This window comes from Galeopterus variegatus, unplaced genomic scaffold, assembly GCF_000696425.1.
Source record: "Galeopterus variegatus unplaced genomic scaffold, G_variegatus-3.0.2 Scaffold4875, whole genome shotgun sequence".
NCBI classification, from domain to species: Eukaryota; Metazoa; Chordata; class Mammalia; order Dermoptera; family Cynocephalidae; genus Galeopterus; species Galeopterus variegatus.
Window position 1 is genome coordinate 32,411 of NW_007730986.1, and position 16,633 is coordinate 49,043.

At 38.2% G+C, this 16,633-nt stretch overlaps 1 protein-coding gene across 1 annotated transcript in view; it reads left to right on the top strand.

Annotated features, from left to right (window-relative positions):
* SHQ1 (SHQ1, H/ACA ribonucleoprotein assembly factor) overlaps positions 1–16,633 on the top strand; it is a 110,006-nt gene that overhangs the window by 942 nt on the left and 92,431 nt on the right. The window contains exons 2-5 of the mRNA XM_008588523.1: positions 3,943–4,007; positions 5,557–5,679; positions 6,448–6,608; positions 13,090–13,202. Of these exons, the coding sequence (XP_008586745.1) occupies positions 3,943–4,007; positions 5,557–5,679; positions 6,448–6,608; positions 13,090–13,202 (462 nt within the window). The remainder of the gene's footprint in view (positions 1–3,942; positions 4,008–5,556; positions 5,680–6,447; positions 6,609–13,089; positions 13,203–16,633) is intronic.

The window sequence follows — 16,633 nt, forward strand, 5'->3', positions numbered from 1 at the left end:
TCCCCTCCAGTCACTCTGGTTCGTTCGCTGTGCATGAACCAGTTTTGCTCAAATTTCCATTAGACCCTAATTTAACCTACCTATTTGAGTATACTGTGCTTTCCTGTTTCTTTATTCATTTATTCCTTTAATTTATTTATTGGGCTTCGGTGTTGGGATTATAGTCCTGAAAAGACAAAGTCCTGCCCTCCTGTAGTTTACATGCTAGTGGGGAGAGAAAAACAATGAACTAACAATTTAACTACACATTGTGGTAAGAGATATGAAGAGAAAGGAGTGCACTGATAGAGAATAAAAAGGCACCCATATTTATACAAAGGAGGCAGAGACAGCCTTTCTGAAGAAAGAATATTTAAACCAAGACATGAAGAATAGGAAAAAGGTGATGGCGGTAGCAAACATTTATTGAATTTTTACTCGAGGCTAGTGCTTTATGTGGATTATATTTGATGTTAGGATAGTCCTCCAAACTAGGTTTTATTATTTACCCATTGCTGTGGACTGAATATTTCTGTCCTCCCAAAATTCATATGTTGAAGCCCTAATTTCCAATATGATGGTATTTGGAGATGGGGCCTTTGGGAAGTAATTAAGTTTAGATGGGGTCAAGAGGGCACAGCCCTCGTGATGAGATTAGTGCCCTTATCAGAAGAGGAAGAGACCAGAGCCCCCTCTCTCTCTACCAAGTGATGATACAGCAAGAAGTTCTGCAAATCAGGAAGAGGGTACTCACCAGACACTGAATCTGCCAGCACCTTGATCTTGGACTTTCAGCCTGCAGAACTTTGAGAAATAAACGTTTGTTGTTTAAGCCACCCAATCTGTGGTATTTTTATTATAGCAGCCCAAACTCACTAAGAAACCCGTGTTACAAATGAGGGATCAGAGGCTCAGAGAGAAGTTCTTAAGAATAGCCTATTGTCTACTTTCCTTCTCACTATATAATAAAAATGTAAAATGAAATAGGATTGTAAAATAAAATAAATCCAGTAAAATAAAAGTTTTAAGGTGAAAACCATTTTGCTTAAGTCTGAATTGAAGAAGACAAAATAAGAGGATACTTGTAAAACAATTGAAGTACTGTTCTTAGGGTAGCAGAAGCTTGGGATTGAGCACTCAGCACACTTGCAGTTCTGTGACTTTGGGCGAGATGCCCAGTTTCAGTCATGTAATATGTAGAATGGGACTAATATTAATGAACTTAAAGAATGATGTGAGGGGGCCGGCCCGGTGGCGCACTGGATAGTGCGCCGCTTGGGAAGCGCGGCGGCGCTCCCGCCCGAGGGTTCGGATCCCACATACAGACTGGTACCCGCTCACTGGCTGAGCGAGGCGCGGGGGCAACACCGAGGGTTGCGATCCGTTGCCGGACACGGGGGACAAAAAAAAAAAAAGAATGATGTGAGGGGGCCGGCCCGGTGGCGCACTGGATAGTGCGCCGCTTGGGAAGCGCGGCGGCGCTCCCGCCCGAGGGTTCGGATCCCACATACAGACTGGTACCCGCTCACTGGCTGAGCGAGGCGCGGGGGCAACACCGAGGGTTGCGATCCGTTGCCGGACACGGGGGGAAAAAAAAAAAAAAGAATGATGTGAGGATTGAGATAATGCATGCAAAGTGCTTATTACCATGCCTGATAATTAATTATGTGTTCAATAAATCGTAGATGCTATGAGGGTACTTCACAAAGTTTGTGGAAAAATAAAACTAAAAGGTATACAAATCTTTCCACAAACTTTTCGAAGACGCCTTATATTATTTGAGGGCCTAAGGTGCCAGTTATCTAGTACTGGATATCCAGTGAAACATGATGGTGTAAAACAACAACAGTCATTTTATTTTCTGACCTGGTTTCTGTGGGTAAGGAATTCAGTAAGAGCTTGGCTGGGCTGTTCTGGCTTGGTTTTTAATGCCATTGTGGTCAGAAGGTGGCTGGTCCTGGAATACAGAATAGTAAGGGCTGAAGCAGCTAGAAGCTGTGGGGCATATTTCTTCATGTAGTCTTAGGGCCTCTGTCTGTGGTCTCTTTACATGGTCTAGTTTGTTTCCTCAGGGGAGTTGGACCACTAATGTAGTGGCTGAAGTTTTCAAAACCAAGTATTCCAGCAAGCAAGTTAGAATCCATATCACCTCCCTCCCTTAATTTCTTTAATATAAATATAAGTGTTTAAAGCCAGAATTATAACTATGCATCATGGAGTTAATAATGTATATAGTTGTGTGTGTATATATATATATGACAACTTAGCATAAAGGCATATCACCTTTATATATATATATATATATATATGACAACTTAGCATAAAGGCATATCACCTTTTATGACCTACCTTCAGAAAGCACATAGTGTCATTTCTGCTTTATTGTATTAACCAAAATAGCCTCCAGAAGCCTGCTGAATTTTAAGGGAGGGGGCATAGACCCCATGGTGGGGAGGAGTGATGTGAGATGGGCAGTTTTTGAAAATGCAATTTGCTACAGTATATTAAGGATGAATAAAACCTGGTTCTTCTCCTTGAGGAATTGAGAGTCTTGGAAGCCTGCTGAATTTTAAGGGAGGGGGCATAGACCCCATGGTGGGGAGGAGTGATGTGAGATGGGCAGTTTTTGAAAATGCAGTTTGCTACAGTATATTAAGGATGAATAAAACCTGGTTCTTCTCCTTGAGGAATTGAGAGTCTAGCCAGGGAGATAGATCTGTAAACAAATATGATTTTACTCCTATGCAGTAAGAGTTTAACTCTACATCTATCAAGAGTTTAGGAGAAGAGAGTTGGTAATAATCTCCTTTTCTGAATGTTCATCTATACTATGCCAGCCATTAAGCTCTTTGCATCACCATTTCGTTCTCACAGTAACCCTTGGATAGTAGTTATTTCCCTCTTTTTACAGACAAGGTAGTATGTAATTCTTGAAGTTTATTAACTTGTCTAAAGAAGGTTATATACCTGGTAAATGGCAGAGTTAGGACTTCATTCAGATTCTGACACAAAAGTTAGTGTTTGTAACCTTTATAACAAACTAATTAATTCATAAGCTGACTCCTTATTCTGTGCTTAGAAGGAATCTTAGTTCTGAAAATGCATTGTAGCTGGAGGAAACTTTGGGATCAGAGGCAACTAAATTGTGAAGCTCTGGACTTTTTTGAGTCTGCCAAGTTTTATTTTATTTTTTTTGTTTTTCATTGTATTTAGTAAGAAGCAAGGGGGAGGAGCGTAGGAGGAAAGGGGGCTCAAATTTTATGTTTCAAGTGGTCGGAGTGGGTCTGACCAATGAGTTTAAATTATCTAGTAGGTGTCCGGTAGCCATCAAAGCTTTTTCAAATAGAAAAATGACAATCAGATTTCTGTTTTAGAATAAATCTTTTGGGGCCTGATTGAACCAGGGTAAAATTGGAAACAGGGAAATTGTTCATTTTTTTAGTACAAAAGAGGGGGAAATCCCCATTTAGTAATAATGAGATTTGAGAAAAACACTTTTGCTTTCTGCTTTTTTTAAAGGCAATAATTGTCCTGATATTAACAATTGGTTTTGTTGTTTCTTTCCCATTTTCTGGCCTTTTTTTTCTTTTTTTGGAAGCCAATTAGTGTAATTTTATTGAGCACCTGCCTGTGTCAGGCACTAGGTATATAAATAACTCTTATTCATTAAGAATGGGAAAGTACTGTAATGGTAATGATAACTAATATTTATCGTGGCCTTTCTTTTTCAGTATATTTTATTGGTGATGCATTCAAATAGGAAGATGAGTCATCTCTAATTTCTTCTTTCTTAGTTGGGGAAGGAATCTAAGTCATTTAGTTTGTAAAATGTGAAAGAAATGCTGAGGAATTTCCTTTTAAAATGGTTAATAGATTTTAGTGGATAAATGTAAACCATTGTTGATGGCTAATTATGTTGGTTATAATTTAAGGATTTCATGAGACCTTGTGTTAAATCTGCAGATTAACTCTTCCTGGAAGAATTGTAGAAAATGGAAATGAACAAGGGTCCTATGATGCAGATAAAGGTATTGCTTTTGGAATTTTTGCTAGTTTTTTTCTCTGGGTTCTTCATGTTAGAATATCTACATAATTATCTTTTAAGATACTATAGGGACCTTTAGATGTTCTGCACCTGCAATCAGTTCCTGTCACTCTTTCTTGTTTCTTAATGTTCAGTGCCTGTTATTTGTGGATTTTTTGACAATTACAGTTTCCTCAGTCCTTTAAAGTATTTCACAATATTCTTCAAAGTGAAATTAAATTAGTTAAATACTCTGGTTCTATTTTCTAGAGGCACATCCCCTATATTTAGTAGGTGTTTAAAAAGTAAAAATTAGCAGGTGTGAGGCAATCGATTATAAAAGATGTAGATGATTTATAAGCTTTTGAATGGAATCTTTCTTGTAAAATTCTCAAACTTGAATTTTAATAATAAGTAGGTAGGTAATAGAGAAACTATCCATGGGTGGCATTTAAGGGCTAATTGAATTTTCTTCTCGTGATTGATAAGCCCCTTGTTTCAGCTAGCCATGAAACCATTTATTTTCCTTTGATAGAAGCCACTGGTATTCCCTTTATCATTGCATCTGGAATAAGAATACCTTGTGTGCTCTCGTGTAATTTATTCAATGAATATTTATTGATTTCATTGAACTAAGGTGAGGGAAGGGGGGTGAGATAAAGAGTTAAAGGACAAAGTTCTAACTCATAATGCAGTGTAATTAATGTGATAATGAAGTATAATGAAACTGCCTTCCTAGGTAGTAACTCTGCTTTTAATTGCAGATAGGTTGCATATTGAAACAAAGTTATTAAATTTTAAAAGTGCACAGGAGTTTGGGAAGATTGTGTATGTGGAAATATTTGGGTTGAGTTGCATTTGATATACTGGAATACAGTTCGGTACACTTGAAAGAGGTAAAATGTTTTAAAATGTAAGAGTGGTAAATACTGTAATAAGTTCATAGGGGAGCCTAGATGAGGTTGATAAACCCAGTCAAGGAAAGAAAAGAAGTACATAGGTAGAATTTGAGTCAGTCGTAGACTTTGGGGATGTACATATCTCTTGCGATATCAAAGAAACCTTATTAAGCCATAATTGCTTTATTTAAGACTTTGCATATTTTTAAAACTGCTGCTATGCTCCACTGGATTAAGTATCCTGATTTTTTTTTTTTTTCTGGTTGAGATATAGATAACTATCGGTTGATTCTAAGCTATTACCTTCTCAGGCAATTGAGTTTTAGAAGTTTTGATTTGGATTTTTAGTATTTTCAATAGGTTAAGGTGGTACTGTGTAAGATTAAAGCATTCTGTAGCTTTAACAGATTAATTTCTTATAGAAGTGACAACTTTTGAAAAACCCTGTATGAGCCTTTTTCTGTCTTGATAGTTTCTGAAAAACCCTGTTTGAGCCTTTTTCTATCTTGATTTATTTTCAATAAATCTGTAAAAAGGGCATAATTTTAGAGCTCATATAGAGTTTTACCAAGACAGATATTTCTTAGATATATTTGTGAAGTCTTTGAATATTTTAATCTATCTCTCTAAACATAGAACAAATTTATCTTTAAGGAATTTTTACCATTCGATTGCCCAAAGAAACTCCTGGCCAGCATTTTGAAGGGCTGAACATGATAACTGCTCTTCTGGCACCAAGAAAATCCAGGACAGCAAAACCACTTGTGGAAGAAATAGGTATGTATATTGCAGTTTGGAGGAAATAAAGGCAAATAGAAATATTGGCTTGCTGTGTGTTTCTAGGGGAAATAGGATATAGGGAATAGGATACTGGAGAAAATACTTCAAGATAAGATGATCATGTGAAAACATGTAAAAACAGTTCATTTGGTGATATAATTAAAAGACATAAAGAACCTGTAGATTAGTCATATTTTTGGACAATTGAAGCAGCATCTTCTCTTTGGCAAAATATTAGCCTCTTGAGCTAAGATCATAAGTGTACAGTTCAATGAGTTACATAAAGCGAACACCACCTAAGTCAAGAGTTGGAACATTTCCAGTGCCCTGGAATCCCACCCTGTGTCTCTTCCCAGTTATTTTGCCCTGTCTCCTCTTCAAGGTAACCACTATCCTCCATTTTGCCTGTTGTTGAATTGCATATGTAATTCATACAGTGTGTGTTCTTTTTAGTCTGGCTTCTTTCACTTAAAAAAAGTTTTTTTGTAAGATTTATCTATATCGTAGCTGAGGTCCATTTACTTTCATTGCTATATAATATGCCATTGTATGAATATACCACATTTATTTATAGCTCCTACTGTTGATGGACATTTGCGTTGGTTCCTTATTGTTTTGGGCCATCATGAATAGTGGAGCTATGAATATTCATGCACATGTCTTTTGGTGCACTCGTGCAGGCATTTTTTTGTGTACTTTTTCTTCCCTTAATTTTACCTAGGAAATCTAATACCTTTTTAAAAAATTAATAATTAACACATTTAGGCACTTCTGAGGTTTCTGAGGAGGTAGTAGAAGATGACGATGAAGAGTTTGATTGGGAAATTGAACAGATCCCCTATGAAGAGTCATCAGAAAGTGCTTTGAATCCACAGTGCCACTATGGATTTGGAAACTTACGATCAGGAGTAGTTCAGCGGTTACAGGTATGTTGTCTTTCTGAAAGATCTTGTTATATAGGGTTTACCCTTTTGGATATTTTAATTTCAGTTCTGCTTACACTTGGTGGTTTTTAATAAAGATTATAGAAGGTGATGTATTTAGAGCACATGGCATACCTCCTTGCACATAATCATCACACAGATGTTCATTCCCTTCCGTTTTGCTGGCTGCTCTACCCAGTCTTACTGCTCTTACAGATGTCCCGTTGTTTTATTTTTTCTCCCCTTCATCAGTATTCTAGACATGAAGTTTCCAGAATACAAAATGGAACCCCCCTCTCCTTGTGTTCCTGGAAAGTTTATGTTTTGTACTTACGACAAATGTAGATCATGTACTTATGGCATGATGTATCTTCTGTTTTACATATAAATGAAACGAAATTTTCCTGGTGAGAATGAGATTGTATGTTTTGATCAGATTGTTTCCTGGTATACAATAGGCACTATTATCTGTTTTTTTCTTGATGGAGGTTGAGTGTAATCTCTCACTAAAACCTGATGATTTGTCAATTAGGCTAAAAAAGCATAATATTACTTTCTCTTCCTCAAACAACATAGGAAATTCTACATTTTAGGTAATGTGGGGAGATTGAAATGAGTGAAATGAGAAGAGAAATTTCAGATTATTTTGTACATAGGATGTTTTGTAGAGAACGTATCCCCTGGAATATTACTTGATGTAAGGGTGAAGCACTGACTTGGATTCTTAAACTTTTTTTAGTGAAAGAAACAGGGATTAGCCTTTTCTTTTATTTTATCTGTGATTGAGTAGAGGATGTTAAACCTTTTTAAAATGTGATTTATTATAGTAAGACGTTTGAATTATACCAAGGAAAGGTGAAAGACCTAGGTTCTGGTCCCACTTCAACCTCCATTTAGATTTGGGACACCAGGCCAATTATTTGACTGCAAAATTTTGTCTTCTCTTTGTAAAGTTCAGATGTTTGCTCACCTACTTTATAATGCTATTTTGAAAATTTAAGGAGATATTGCATATGAAAACTCTTTGGAAAGTATAGAATGCTGTAAAAATCCTGCCCTTGAAAAATATAAAATATTCTCAGTATTCCTTAAAAAGAGCAAAACTGGGATTTACTTAGGAACAAATAATGCTGATGAAATATTTCCTTCTGAAAACTTAGATGTTTTTCTGCTGGATTATGGTCTGCCCATTTTCTCTCTGATCGTATTCCCTGGTGATCTCTGAGGTAGTTAGAATAGAGTCAGTTTTGTCTACAGCTGGAATACAGTGAATGGACCTCAGTTGTTTGGCCAAGAGCTAGTTTGTGGTCAGTCTGTTTTGGGCTTGCCAGTCTAAATCTATAAAAGAATGGTGGTAAGTGTCACACAGGCTAAGTACAGATTGTACATTCAGACTAAAAGTGCTTCCTGAGGTCAGGGAACCTGATTTCTTAATTGCTGCTGCTGTTTAAGGAAGATCCTTTTGAGGGATGTGTGACAGGTTGCTGAGATGATGCGGGAGTGCCATAATGTGAGCCTAGGCCAAGTCCCTTTAGGTCAGAAATTCTTGTAATTCAATGCACATTGCTTTTTTAAAGAATTTGAATGCATATTCCACCAAGAACAAATAAGCTGAACATGTGAGAAAACTCTGAGGGTTTTGTAATGTAAATAGTACACTGCTAATAGTACAGTTTTATAACCCCATGTGTGCAATGCTGGGATCACAAAAAGATCTAAAAACTAAAAGTTTTTTTAACTTCAATTTGGTGGCAAAATCTGATCTTAACTGATATGTTTTTAATAGTTATTTTTTAAATCCCACTTAGTGTACACATTCAAAAGTTTTGCTGTAGAGACAGTAATGCATTTCAATATGGGGTGCTACCCTATACTTCTTAGAGGGGGTTAAATAAAATGCAGTGTGTGTACCATATTACCTTTCTAAACTCTGCAAGTGTCTGAATCTTCAAGCTCGGCTTGCTCCAGGGGATTTGAATAGCACTGTGCCGAGACCCTTGTGTGCATCACCTCAACATTACTGTTTCCTCATGGCATCATGACTATTGTATGCGCACGTTTTTCCAGTTGTCAAACAGCCCTGGCTGCTCAAAGTCGGCTTCACAACAAGCTTCTGGCAGCACTGGTAGCTGCCAGCAGCAGCAATCCTAGAGTCTCTGGGCACCAACCCAACAAGCTCCTGAGACCACTGCTGCCAGCAGCCTCAGGACACCAGGCTTGCTGGCCTTCTCCTTCCCTTGGCTGTACCAGGGGACCTGCAGGGGACTCAGTGGCCAAATGTGCACACCATTCTTCATTTTCTCTGTGGGTTTTCTCTGCCTTATCTATGCCTAAACTTATATAAGTCTGATTTAAATCCTACATGACCTTTTCTTGACCATGCCATCTTTAAATAGCTCTAATAACTATCGGCCATCATGAGTCTTTAAAAAAAAGAAGAAAATACTTGTCTTCCCGTTGTAGTTTAACAATTCTCATCCTGTTTTCTTCCTTCCCTTTGGTTGATTGATGCCTTAGATTTCTATACCCCAGCTAACTTTGCTTTTTAGTTTGTTTCAGTTTCTCTTTAGGGTACAGTGTGAACAGGTCCTCTGCGTGTGACTGCATAGAAAAAGCCTGGGTGGGGTGTGTGCTGCTGTGTACATTCATTTTCTGCTGTGTGCATGTTGTGTGACTGTACATGGAGGTCTTCAGTCTGGAGGCCAAGGGGAAGAGGAGGGAGAAAGGAAAGAGGGCTGTTTTCTTGTTTGCCAGTTCTGATTCCCACGAGAGCAGGAACCTTTTCTCTGTTTATTACTGGATCTCTACTCTAGCACCCAGAACAGTGCCTATCCCATAGCAGGCCCTCAAGCACAATTTACTGAATGAATGATTTGATACTGAATGCCAGGCACAGTGCTGGGGATGCAGTGAAGAAGAGGAAAGATGAGCCCTCTGCCCACATGGAGCATTCCGGGGGGAAGGTAGTGATCATGTCAACAGCAAATAAACAAGATAATGACAGATAGTGGCAGCTGAAGGAAAAGGATGGGGTGATATGTGAGACTGGGGGATACTACATTGGCCAAGGTGCCTGGAGAAGGCCCCTTTGAGGAGGTGATGTTTGCACTGAGTTCTGAATGATTAGAAGGGTACTGTAAATGCAAAGGCTCAGAGTTGGGACTGAATTGGCATGTTCCAGAAATGGAAAGAAGTCTAGTGTGTGGTGGCTTGAGCATATTCAAGCCAGAAGGGGAGGGTAGACATGAGGCTGAAGAGCAGGACAGGCTGATTGTGCAGAGCTCTGGTAAGAGTCTGGGTTTATTCTCAGTCCAGTTCGTGTTTTGAAATCCCTGGGGTTATGTCAGTCCTTTTATCCTCCGAAATGTAGAGTAATCTACAAAGACCACAGATTATACTGCCTTTATGACCTTATATCTGGTCCAGGTGAAATAATGAAGCAAAACATTTTACTCCTTCCCTTTTTTTAAATTGTGGCTAGCAAGTGAGGACACTGAAGCTGAGGGAGGATATGTACTCTCAGTAGGAGGTTAACCAGTGAGTAACAAGGACCGGCAGTGGAATAGGGAGATAGAGAGAAAGGAAGTCAACATTATTGAATGTGTTAAGCCCTGTGCTTGGCACTCGACTTGTATTATCTCATTTAATCCTCACAGCAGCCTGTGGCACAGAATGATGTTCCCTTCCACCCCCCAAAGATGTCCTCGTGCTTATCCCTAGAACCTGTGAATGTGTTACATTATATGCAAAAGGTACTTTGCAAATGTAAGTTAAAGATCTTGAGATGGGGAAGGTAGCCTGGATTATCCAGGTGGGCCCATCTAATCACGAGGTCCTTATAAGAGAGGGGGGAAGTAAGAGGGTCAAAGTGAAAAAAAAGAAGGCCATGTGATGATAGAAGCCAAGGGAGAACAGCATTGTGATGTGGGGCTACAAACCAAGGGATGAGGACAACCTCTGAAATGGAAAGGGTAAAGAAACAGATTCTTCCCTAGAACCTCTAGAAAGAAGCGCAGCCCAGCTGTCATTTTGATTTTAGCCCAGTGAGGCTGATTTAGGGCTTCTGACTTACAGAACTGTAAGATAATAAATTTGTGTCGTATTAAGCCACCACATTTGTGTTAACTTGTTACAGCAAAGGAACCAAGAGGAAACCCAGGGCTATGACTGAGGTGTCACTAGACTCATGTTACAGTGAGGAAGCAGAGGTTCAGAGGGGCTGCACGATTAGATCGTCGCTGGGATTTAGATCCTGGTTTGTCAAATTCCAAAGTCACCCTTTCTGCTTCATCGCACAGCTTTCAGAAGTTTTTTGGGGGGGGTGGGGGGGAGTTGTGGAGTGTGCGGACTAGGGAGGAAAGAAAGGGGGTAACTCCAGGTTTCTGGGGAGAGAGACTTGGGGTCTCTTGGCAGGAAATGGCTCTCATAATATTCACTTAGCTGAGGCAAGTCCTGTGGATACATTACAACATGCCCCCACCCACGCCTGCCTGCATGAGAGTGCTTCCCAGCCCTGTGGCTGGAGGAGCTGATTTCAGGCAGGTGAGAAAGTGGAGGAAGACAGGAAGGATCGAGGTCGCACTGCTCGGGAAGAGATGTTTCTGGTAGATTCAGTGGAACTCTGAAAGTATTTTCCCATGGAAACATTGCTGCCTGCTTGTTAAGCTCTTTGTATCATGAATACTCTGTTTCAAGTTTATAATGAATTGCTGAACTTGCACGCTGCCCTGAGAATCTACCTACTCTTTATAATAGTATTTTTATAGGAAAATAACATTCCTAAGTCTCTAGAAAGTAAATTGCAAAGGAACTTTTGGAATGCAGATTTCTGTAAGTTTGGGGGCAGCCAGTAATCTGTTTTTTGCCCAGAATGTTTGTACTTGGAACTATTACGATGTTCTGGATGTTCCAGTAACATCCAAAAAGGTCTCTGGACCCTTTCATTGTGCAGAATGTGCTTAGATTAAATATTGTTGATTTCCCTTGAACTAAATGAATTGTGGTAGAGATGAGTTTTGTTTTTTATTATGCGGAAATTTTGATTGTGTGGGGAGGCTGTATTTTAGTTTTTCCCTTACTAATTCAGCATAGCTCACTTTCACTGTAGTGATTTTGCATTACAGCCATTGACTTTTAAACCAGCCTGTTAGGCACTCACCTGTAATCTAGTAATCTATTTACATCTTGACTTAACAGTTTGCCTCTACAGCTCTCTACCAAGTTATTTCCCTTGATTTCTTGTCAGCTAATACTCTTATAATCTTCTCCCAGTTTCTGTACTTCTCACTTGGGGTTGGTAGTAGGAGAGGGGAGGTTGAAAGAAAAAGGCACAGTTTAAAGAATATTTTGCGTCGTATAAGGTTTCTTTACTTTACAATTCTGATGGAAAGGATAAAGACCATATATGGCACTATATGCCATATACTAGGCATATACATATATGCCATATACAAGGCAGTTTTCCAAATACTGTACATCTGTAGGATTCAGCTTGGGAAACATGCTACATACATATCAACATGTATACATCTAGGTAAATTCAATTACAGTAAAGTTGATTCTTACTTACAATTAGATTTTAAAATTTTCAAATGGAAAGTCATATCCCTAATAGCCAGTAAAAATTCTTAAATCTCATAAAGTAGAATGTACAGAGTTTTGTGTATATAGTCTTATATGGTAATTCTTCTTTGAGACCTGCTGAGCCAGAATATAGGAAGAAAAGTCGATGTGTGGATGTCTGATATTCAAACCACTCTACTTTTAATAACTTTCAGATCTGTAAGGGCAAATGGATGGAGAATTAAATGTTTTGCTTACGTGCAGGGGTTTATTCCATTTTGGTTTTTTATGTTAAACTTTTATAGCCCTAATGTAAAATTGTAAGTTTGCTTGTTATAAGGGTTAAATGAAATCATTTATATGAAAGATTTCAACAGGGCCTAGCAAGTAGTATATGCTTAACAAGCATTGCTGGATTCTTTTTTTTTTTTTCCTTTTTGTCTTTTTTACTGACCGGTAACGGGATCGCAACCCTCGGCGCTGCGCCCACACCATGCTCAGCCAGTGAGCGGGAACCGGTCTTCACGTGGGATCCGAACCCTCGGCGGGAGCTCCCAAGCGGCACACTCTCCAGTGCGCCACCGGGCCGGCCCATTGCTGGATTCTAACCTATATGTCACAGGTGCAGGCTGGCCCGTGGCTCACTCGGGAGAGTGCGGTGCTGATATCACCAAGGCCACGGGTTTGGATCCTATATAGGGATGGCCGGTTAGCTCACTGGTTGAGCGTGGTGCTGAAAACACCAAGCTAAGGGTTAAGGTCCCCTTACCGGTCATCTTTTAAAAAATAAAAAGTCACAGGTGCTATCATAGTTTACGGATCAGTTAGCTTCATTCCATGCTTTGGCATTTTGTGCAAAATTTGATTTTTAAATGCTAAAATAGGAGATAGCAATTATTCTTTCTTTTCCGAATGTTCTTAGGATGAATTGAGTGATGTTATTGATATTAAGGATCCAGATTTCACTCCTGCAGCTGAACGAAGGCAGAAACGCCTGGCTGCTGAGCTGGCCAAATTTGATCCTGATCATTATCTGTGAGTACTGAGTTTTTTGAGGATTAAATTATTTACTTGACATTTATTTTTAAAATGCTTGTCTTTTTAAATGTGCTAGGCATGCACATTTTGGATCCTAGAAATTAATGATGGCTCAAAACCTTAACTGACATTTGACTTAACTTGTAGATGTTGTACCTCTGTGACCTTTGAAGGATGTTGCATTTTAGCTGTTCGTCCTAGCAACAGAGAACTCTTCCAACATACCTACTTTAATTTTTTCTTGCCAGGCTTAATAATGGAATGGTGAATTCATGAGAATATTTGCACTTCCTTCAAGTAGACTTTTTGTTGTTATTAATGGTATACATAAATAAAGATATGTTTCAGTTTCCTTAAGAATGTGAATCTATACATGCCTTATTTCTTGGCTGATCCAAGGTCTTCCTAACGCTTTCATCTGCTGGTACCTGTAATCAACGATCTGTTTCAAGTGAACGCGTAATTATTCTTTGTGGTAGAGTATAAATAGAATCTAATTTTAAGCTTTGCTGTATTTCCCACTGGCATTAATTGTGTCTTTAGCCATAATGGGCTTATATTCGTCTTTGCATAAGGAACTTTTGTAATTAATGCATAGATAAATGATCACTTGAGAGATTGTAATGTCTCTCATTGGCTAGATAGCAGCACTTCTTCCAAGGATTGTCACCTGGAGTCTCTGGATACTTGCCTCTCTTAGGATGGTGGTTATGTGGATGCAGAACTTAATTATTATTCTTCCTATGCTCTGAGACAACAATTTCTAAACTTACATATGCGACTATAATCATATCCACTTACATTTGTATTGTGCTTTCAGCTTACCAAGTGCTCTCATGTGATTGTTTAATTCCGTTTTCACAATAAATGTGGAAAGGAGGTTAAGGGACTTGGCCAAGGTCACACTACTACTCAGTGGCTTGGCCAGGACTTGAAAAGTCTCTCCATTTGTCATTTTGTATTTTCTTTTCATGTACATTCTTTCAGTTTAATTGCTGTTGCTCTTGTGATTAACATTCTGTCTCCTGTGACATAGTAGGACACTAATTAGAATGGCAGAAGTATATCTTGTAATGTGTAAATGGAATGAGTGATGGGTAATGATAAATGGTCAAAGTATTCAACATCCTAAGGGAAACTGGGTAGGAGCAGGGTATGTTATATTTTGGAGGACATCTGAGAGACTCAACTCCATTTACAATGCCATTTCTAATTACCTTTATCTTTCCAATTGTGATTTTAAAGGTCCACTGAAGAGTATTTCGAAGAAACCCATTTAAAATCATGCTGAATATTTAAAGTGGAAATTTCATTGTCAGCAAATTTCTCAGGCTAGCCTGAAAACAGAATGAGCTTTACAAGACTGAAATTTCAAGTGGGAGGGAGCTTAATTAGAACTGTCTATCTCTTCTAAAACTAGAATAACTCTATGGCCTGAGAGAATTAGGAAATTGGAATTTACAGTTAGCAGTGTGATATTATAAGCAGCCCTTATTTTTCTCCAACTTCTGTGTTTCTTTATCCAGAAGCTCATTTTCTTTAATAATATGCATGGAATGTTCTTTTCATTTCTCAAGGAATAGTTGTTCTTACAGGAGAGGTTTAAATTTAGTTATAGGCTAAGTCAGGAGAGTGGCAGTCCTGAGGTAAAGGTTCTTTGTGACTTTTCTCATAGCAATAAGACTTTGGCTCATTATAATTTTTGTGTTACTCATTACTTGTTATTTATATTAGCTGACTAACTCACTCAAAAGTATTCATATTAACTGAAACACAAGTAAACTTGTTTTATTAAATTTTCTATTAAAATTTTTTTAGCACAGTGGCTTTTTGTTAGTGGTAATTACATTGGAAAAGAAAGGCTCACTTTAAATTCTTTACTATGCAGATAATACATTGTATAATATTACATACTTACATATGTAAATGTAATATACACATGTGATTATGTAATTATATAATATATAATACATTAGTATAATGTATTACCTATTTTTAAGTTGTTTGGTTTGTCCTTTCAAGTAATGACGTTTCCTTATGTTGTCAGGTTTTTTTATGGGCTGGAGAAAAGCTAATTTTAATTTCAACCTAAGCAGAACACAGTGAGGTTAATTGATTGTAAAGGAAAATTTATGCATTTCAAAGGCACATATAAGTGACTTTGGGTTATTATTATTATTTTAAAAATCCTTTGTTGTAAAATCTGGATGTCAGTGTGATGTAATTTATTTTGTTTTGGTATGTTTTTAGCCCTCCCAGTGCTGGATATATAATAGGTAATCCATAAACATTTATTGTTTTTGGTTATCCGGTTTTTGCCATTTATAATTCCTTCTGGATATTTTTACATTAAAATATGTTGACGACATCTTGAAGCATTCCTTAATAGTCCTTCCTGTTTTGTCGTTATAGCCAAATTTTCATAGTTCTCTTGCTGAGGGTGTTGGTTTCTTTCCTTCCCAAATTGTATTTTAATTGTTGGCATATTTTTTTATCTTCACCAATTCGGAAAAACTCACCTATTTCTTTATTTGAGAGAAAACAGTGGAAGAATTTAGTCAACATTCTAAATACCTGTGAGATAAGAAAAGGGACAAAAGTGATCTTATACCATTTGGGGTGCCATTTTAAATCGTAATTTTTTGTTTCTCTAAATTTGTTAAAGAAGATGGTATACTGATGAGGCTTTTGGATTTATTGAGTAGATCTCAAGACAGGTAGTAATTGGGAGTCTAGGACGTGGATCCTGTGCTTCTAAGGTGGCTCTATATTCAAAACACCAAGCTTAGGAAAAACATTAGAGTAAAATTTTATGTATTTGTTCTTCCACTTATGTATTGTTCAACAAATATTTGTTTGAATAGACTATGTGCCAGGCAGTGTTGCAGACACCAAGGATACCATGGTGAATATGGTAAGGTCTCTGCACTCATGGGGCTTACATTCTAGTGGGGGAGGTAGACACTTACGTCTGTTGTGATAAATGACATGAAGAAAAAGCAGATTAAAGGTTTAATTAAGGAGTGACTGGGCTTCCCACTGACTCCTCTGTTTCAACATGTCCAAAATTGAACTCATCACTTTACCTGTAAAGTCTTCCTGAATTTTCTAACTTTGCCTGAGTGCTCCATTTTTTACTCCAGCCAGCCAGGTTAGAAAGCTGGAATTCATCTTCGACTTCTTCACATTCTACACATTCAGTCAACCCTGAGGTTGTACCATTTATCTCTGTATTATTTCCCTCACTCCATCTACTTCTGGCCCTCATCTGTGTCTGGCTTATTGCAGCACTCACCTAAATGTGTAACTGGCATTTCTTTTTTTTTTTTTGTCTTTTTCCGTGTCCGGCAACGGATCGCAACCCTCAGTGTCGCCCCCGTACCGGACTGGGACCAGCAACGGGATCGCAACCCTCGGTGTTGCTCCCG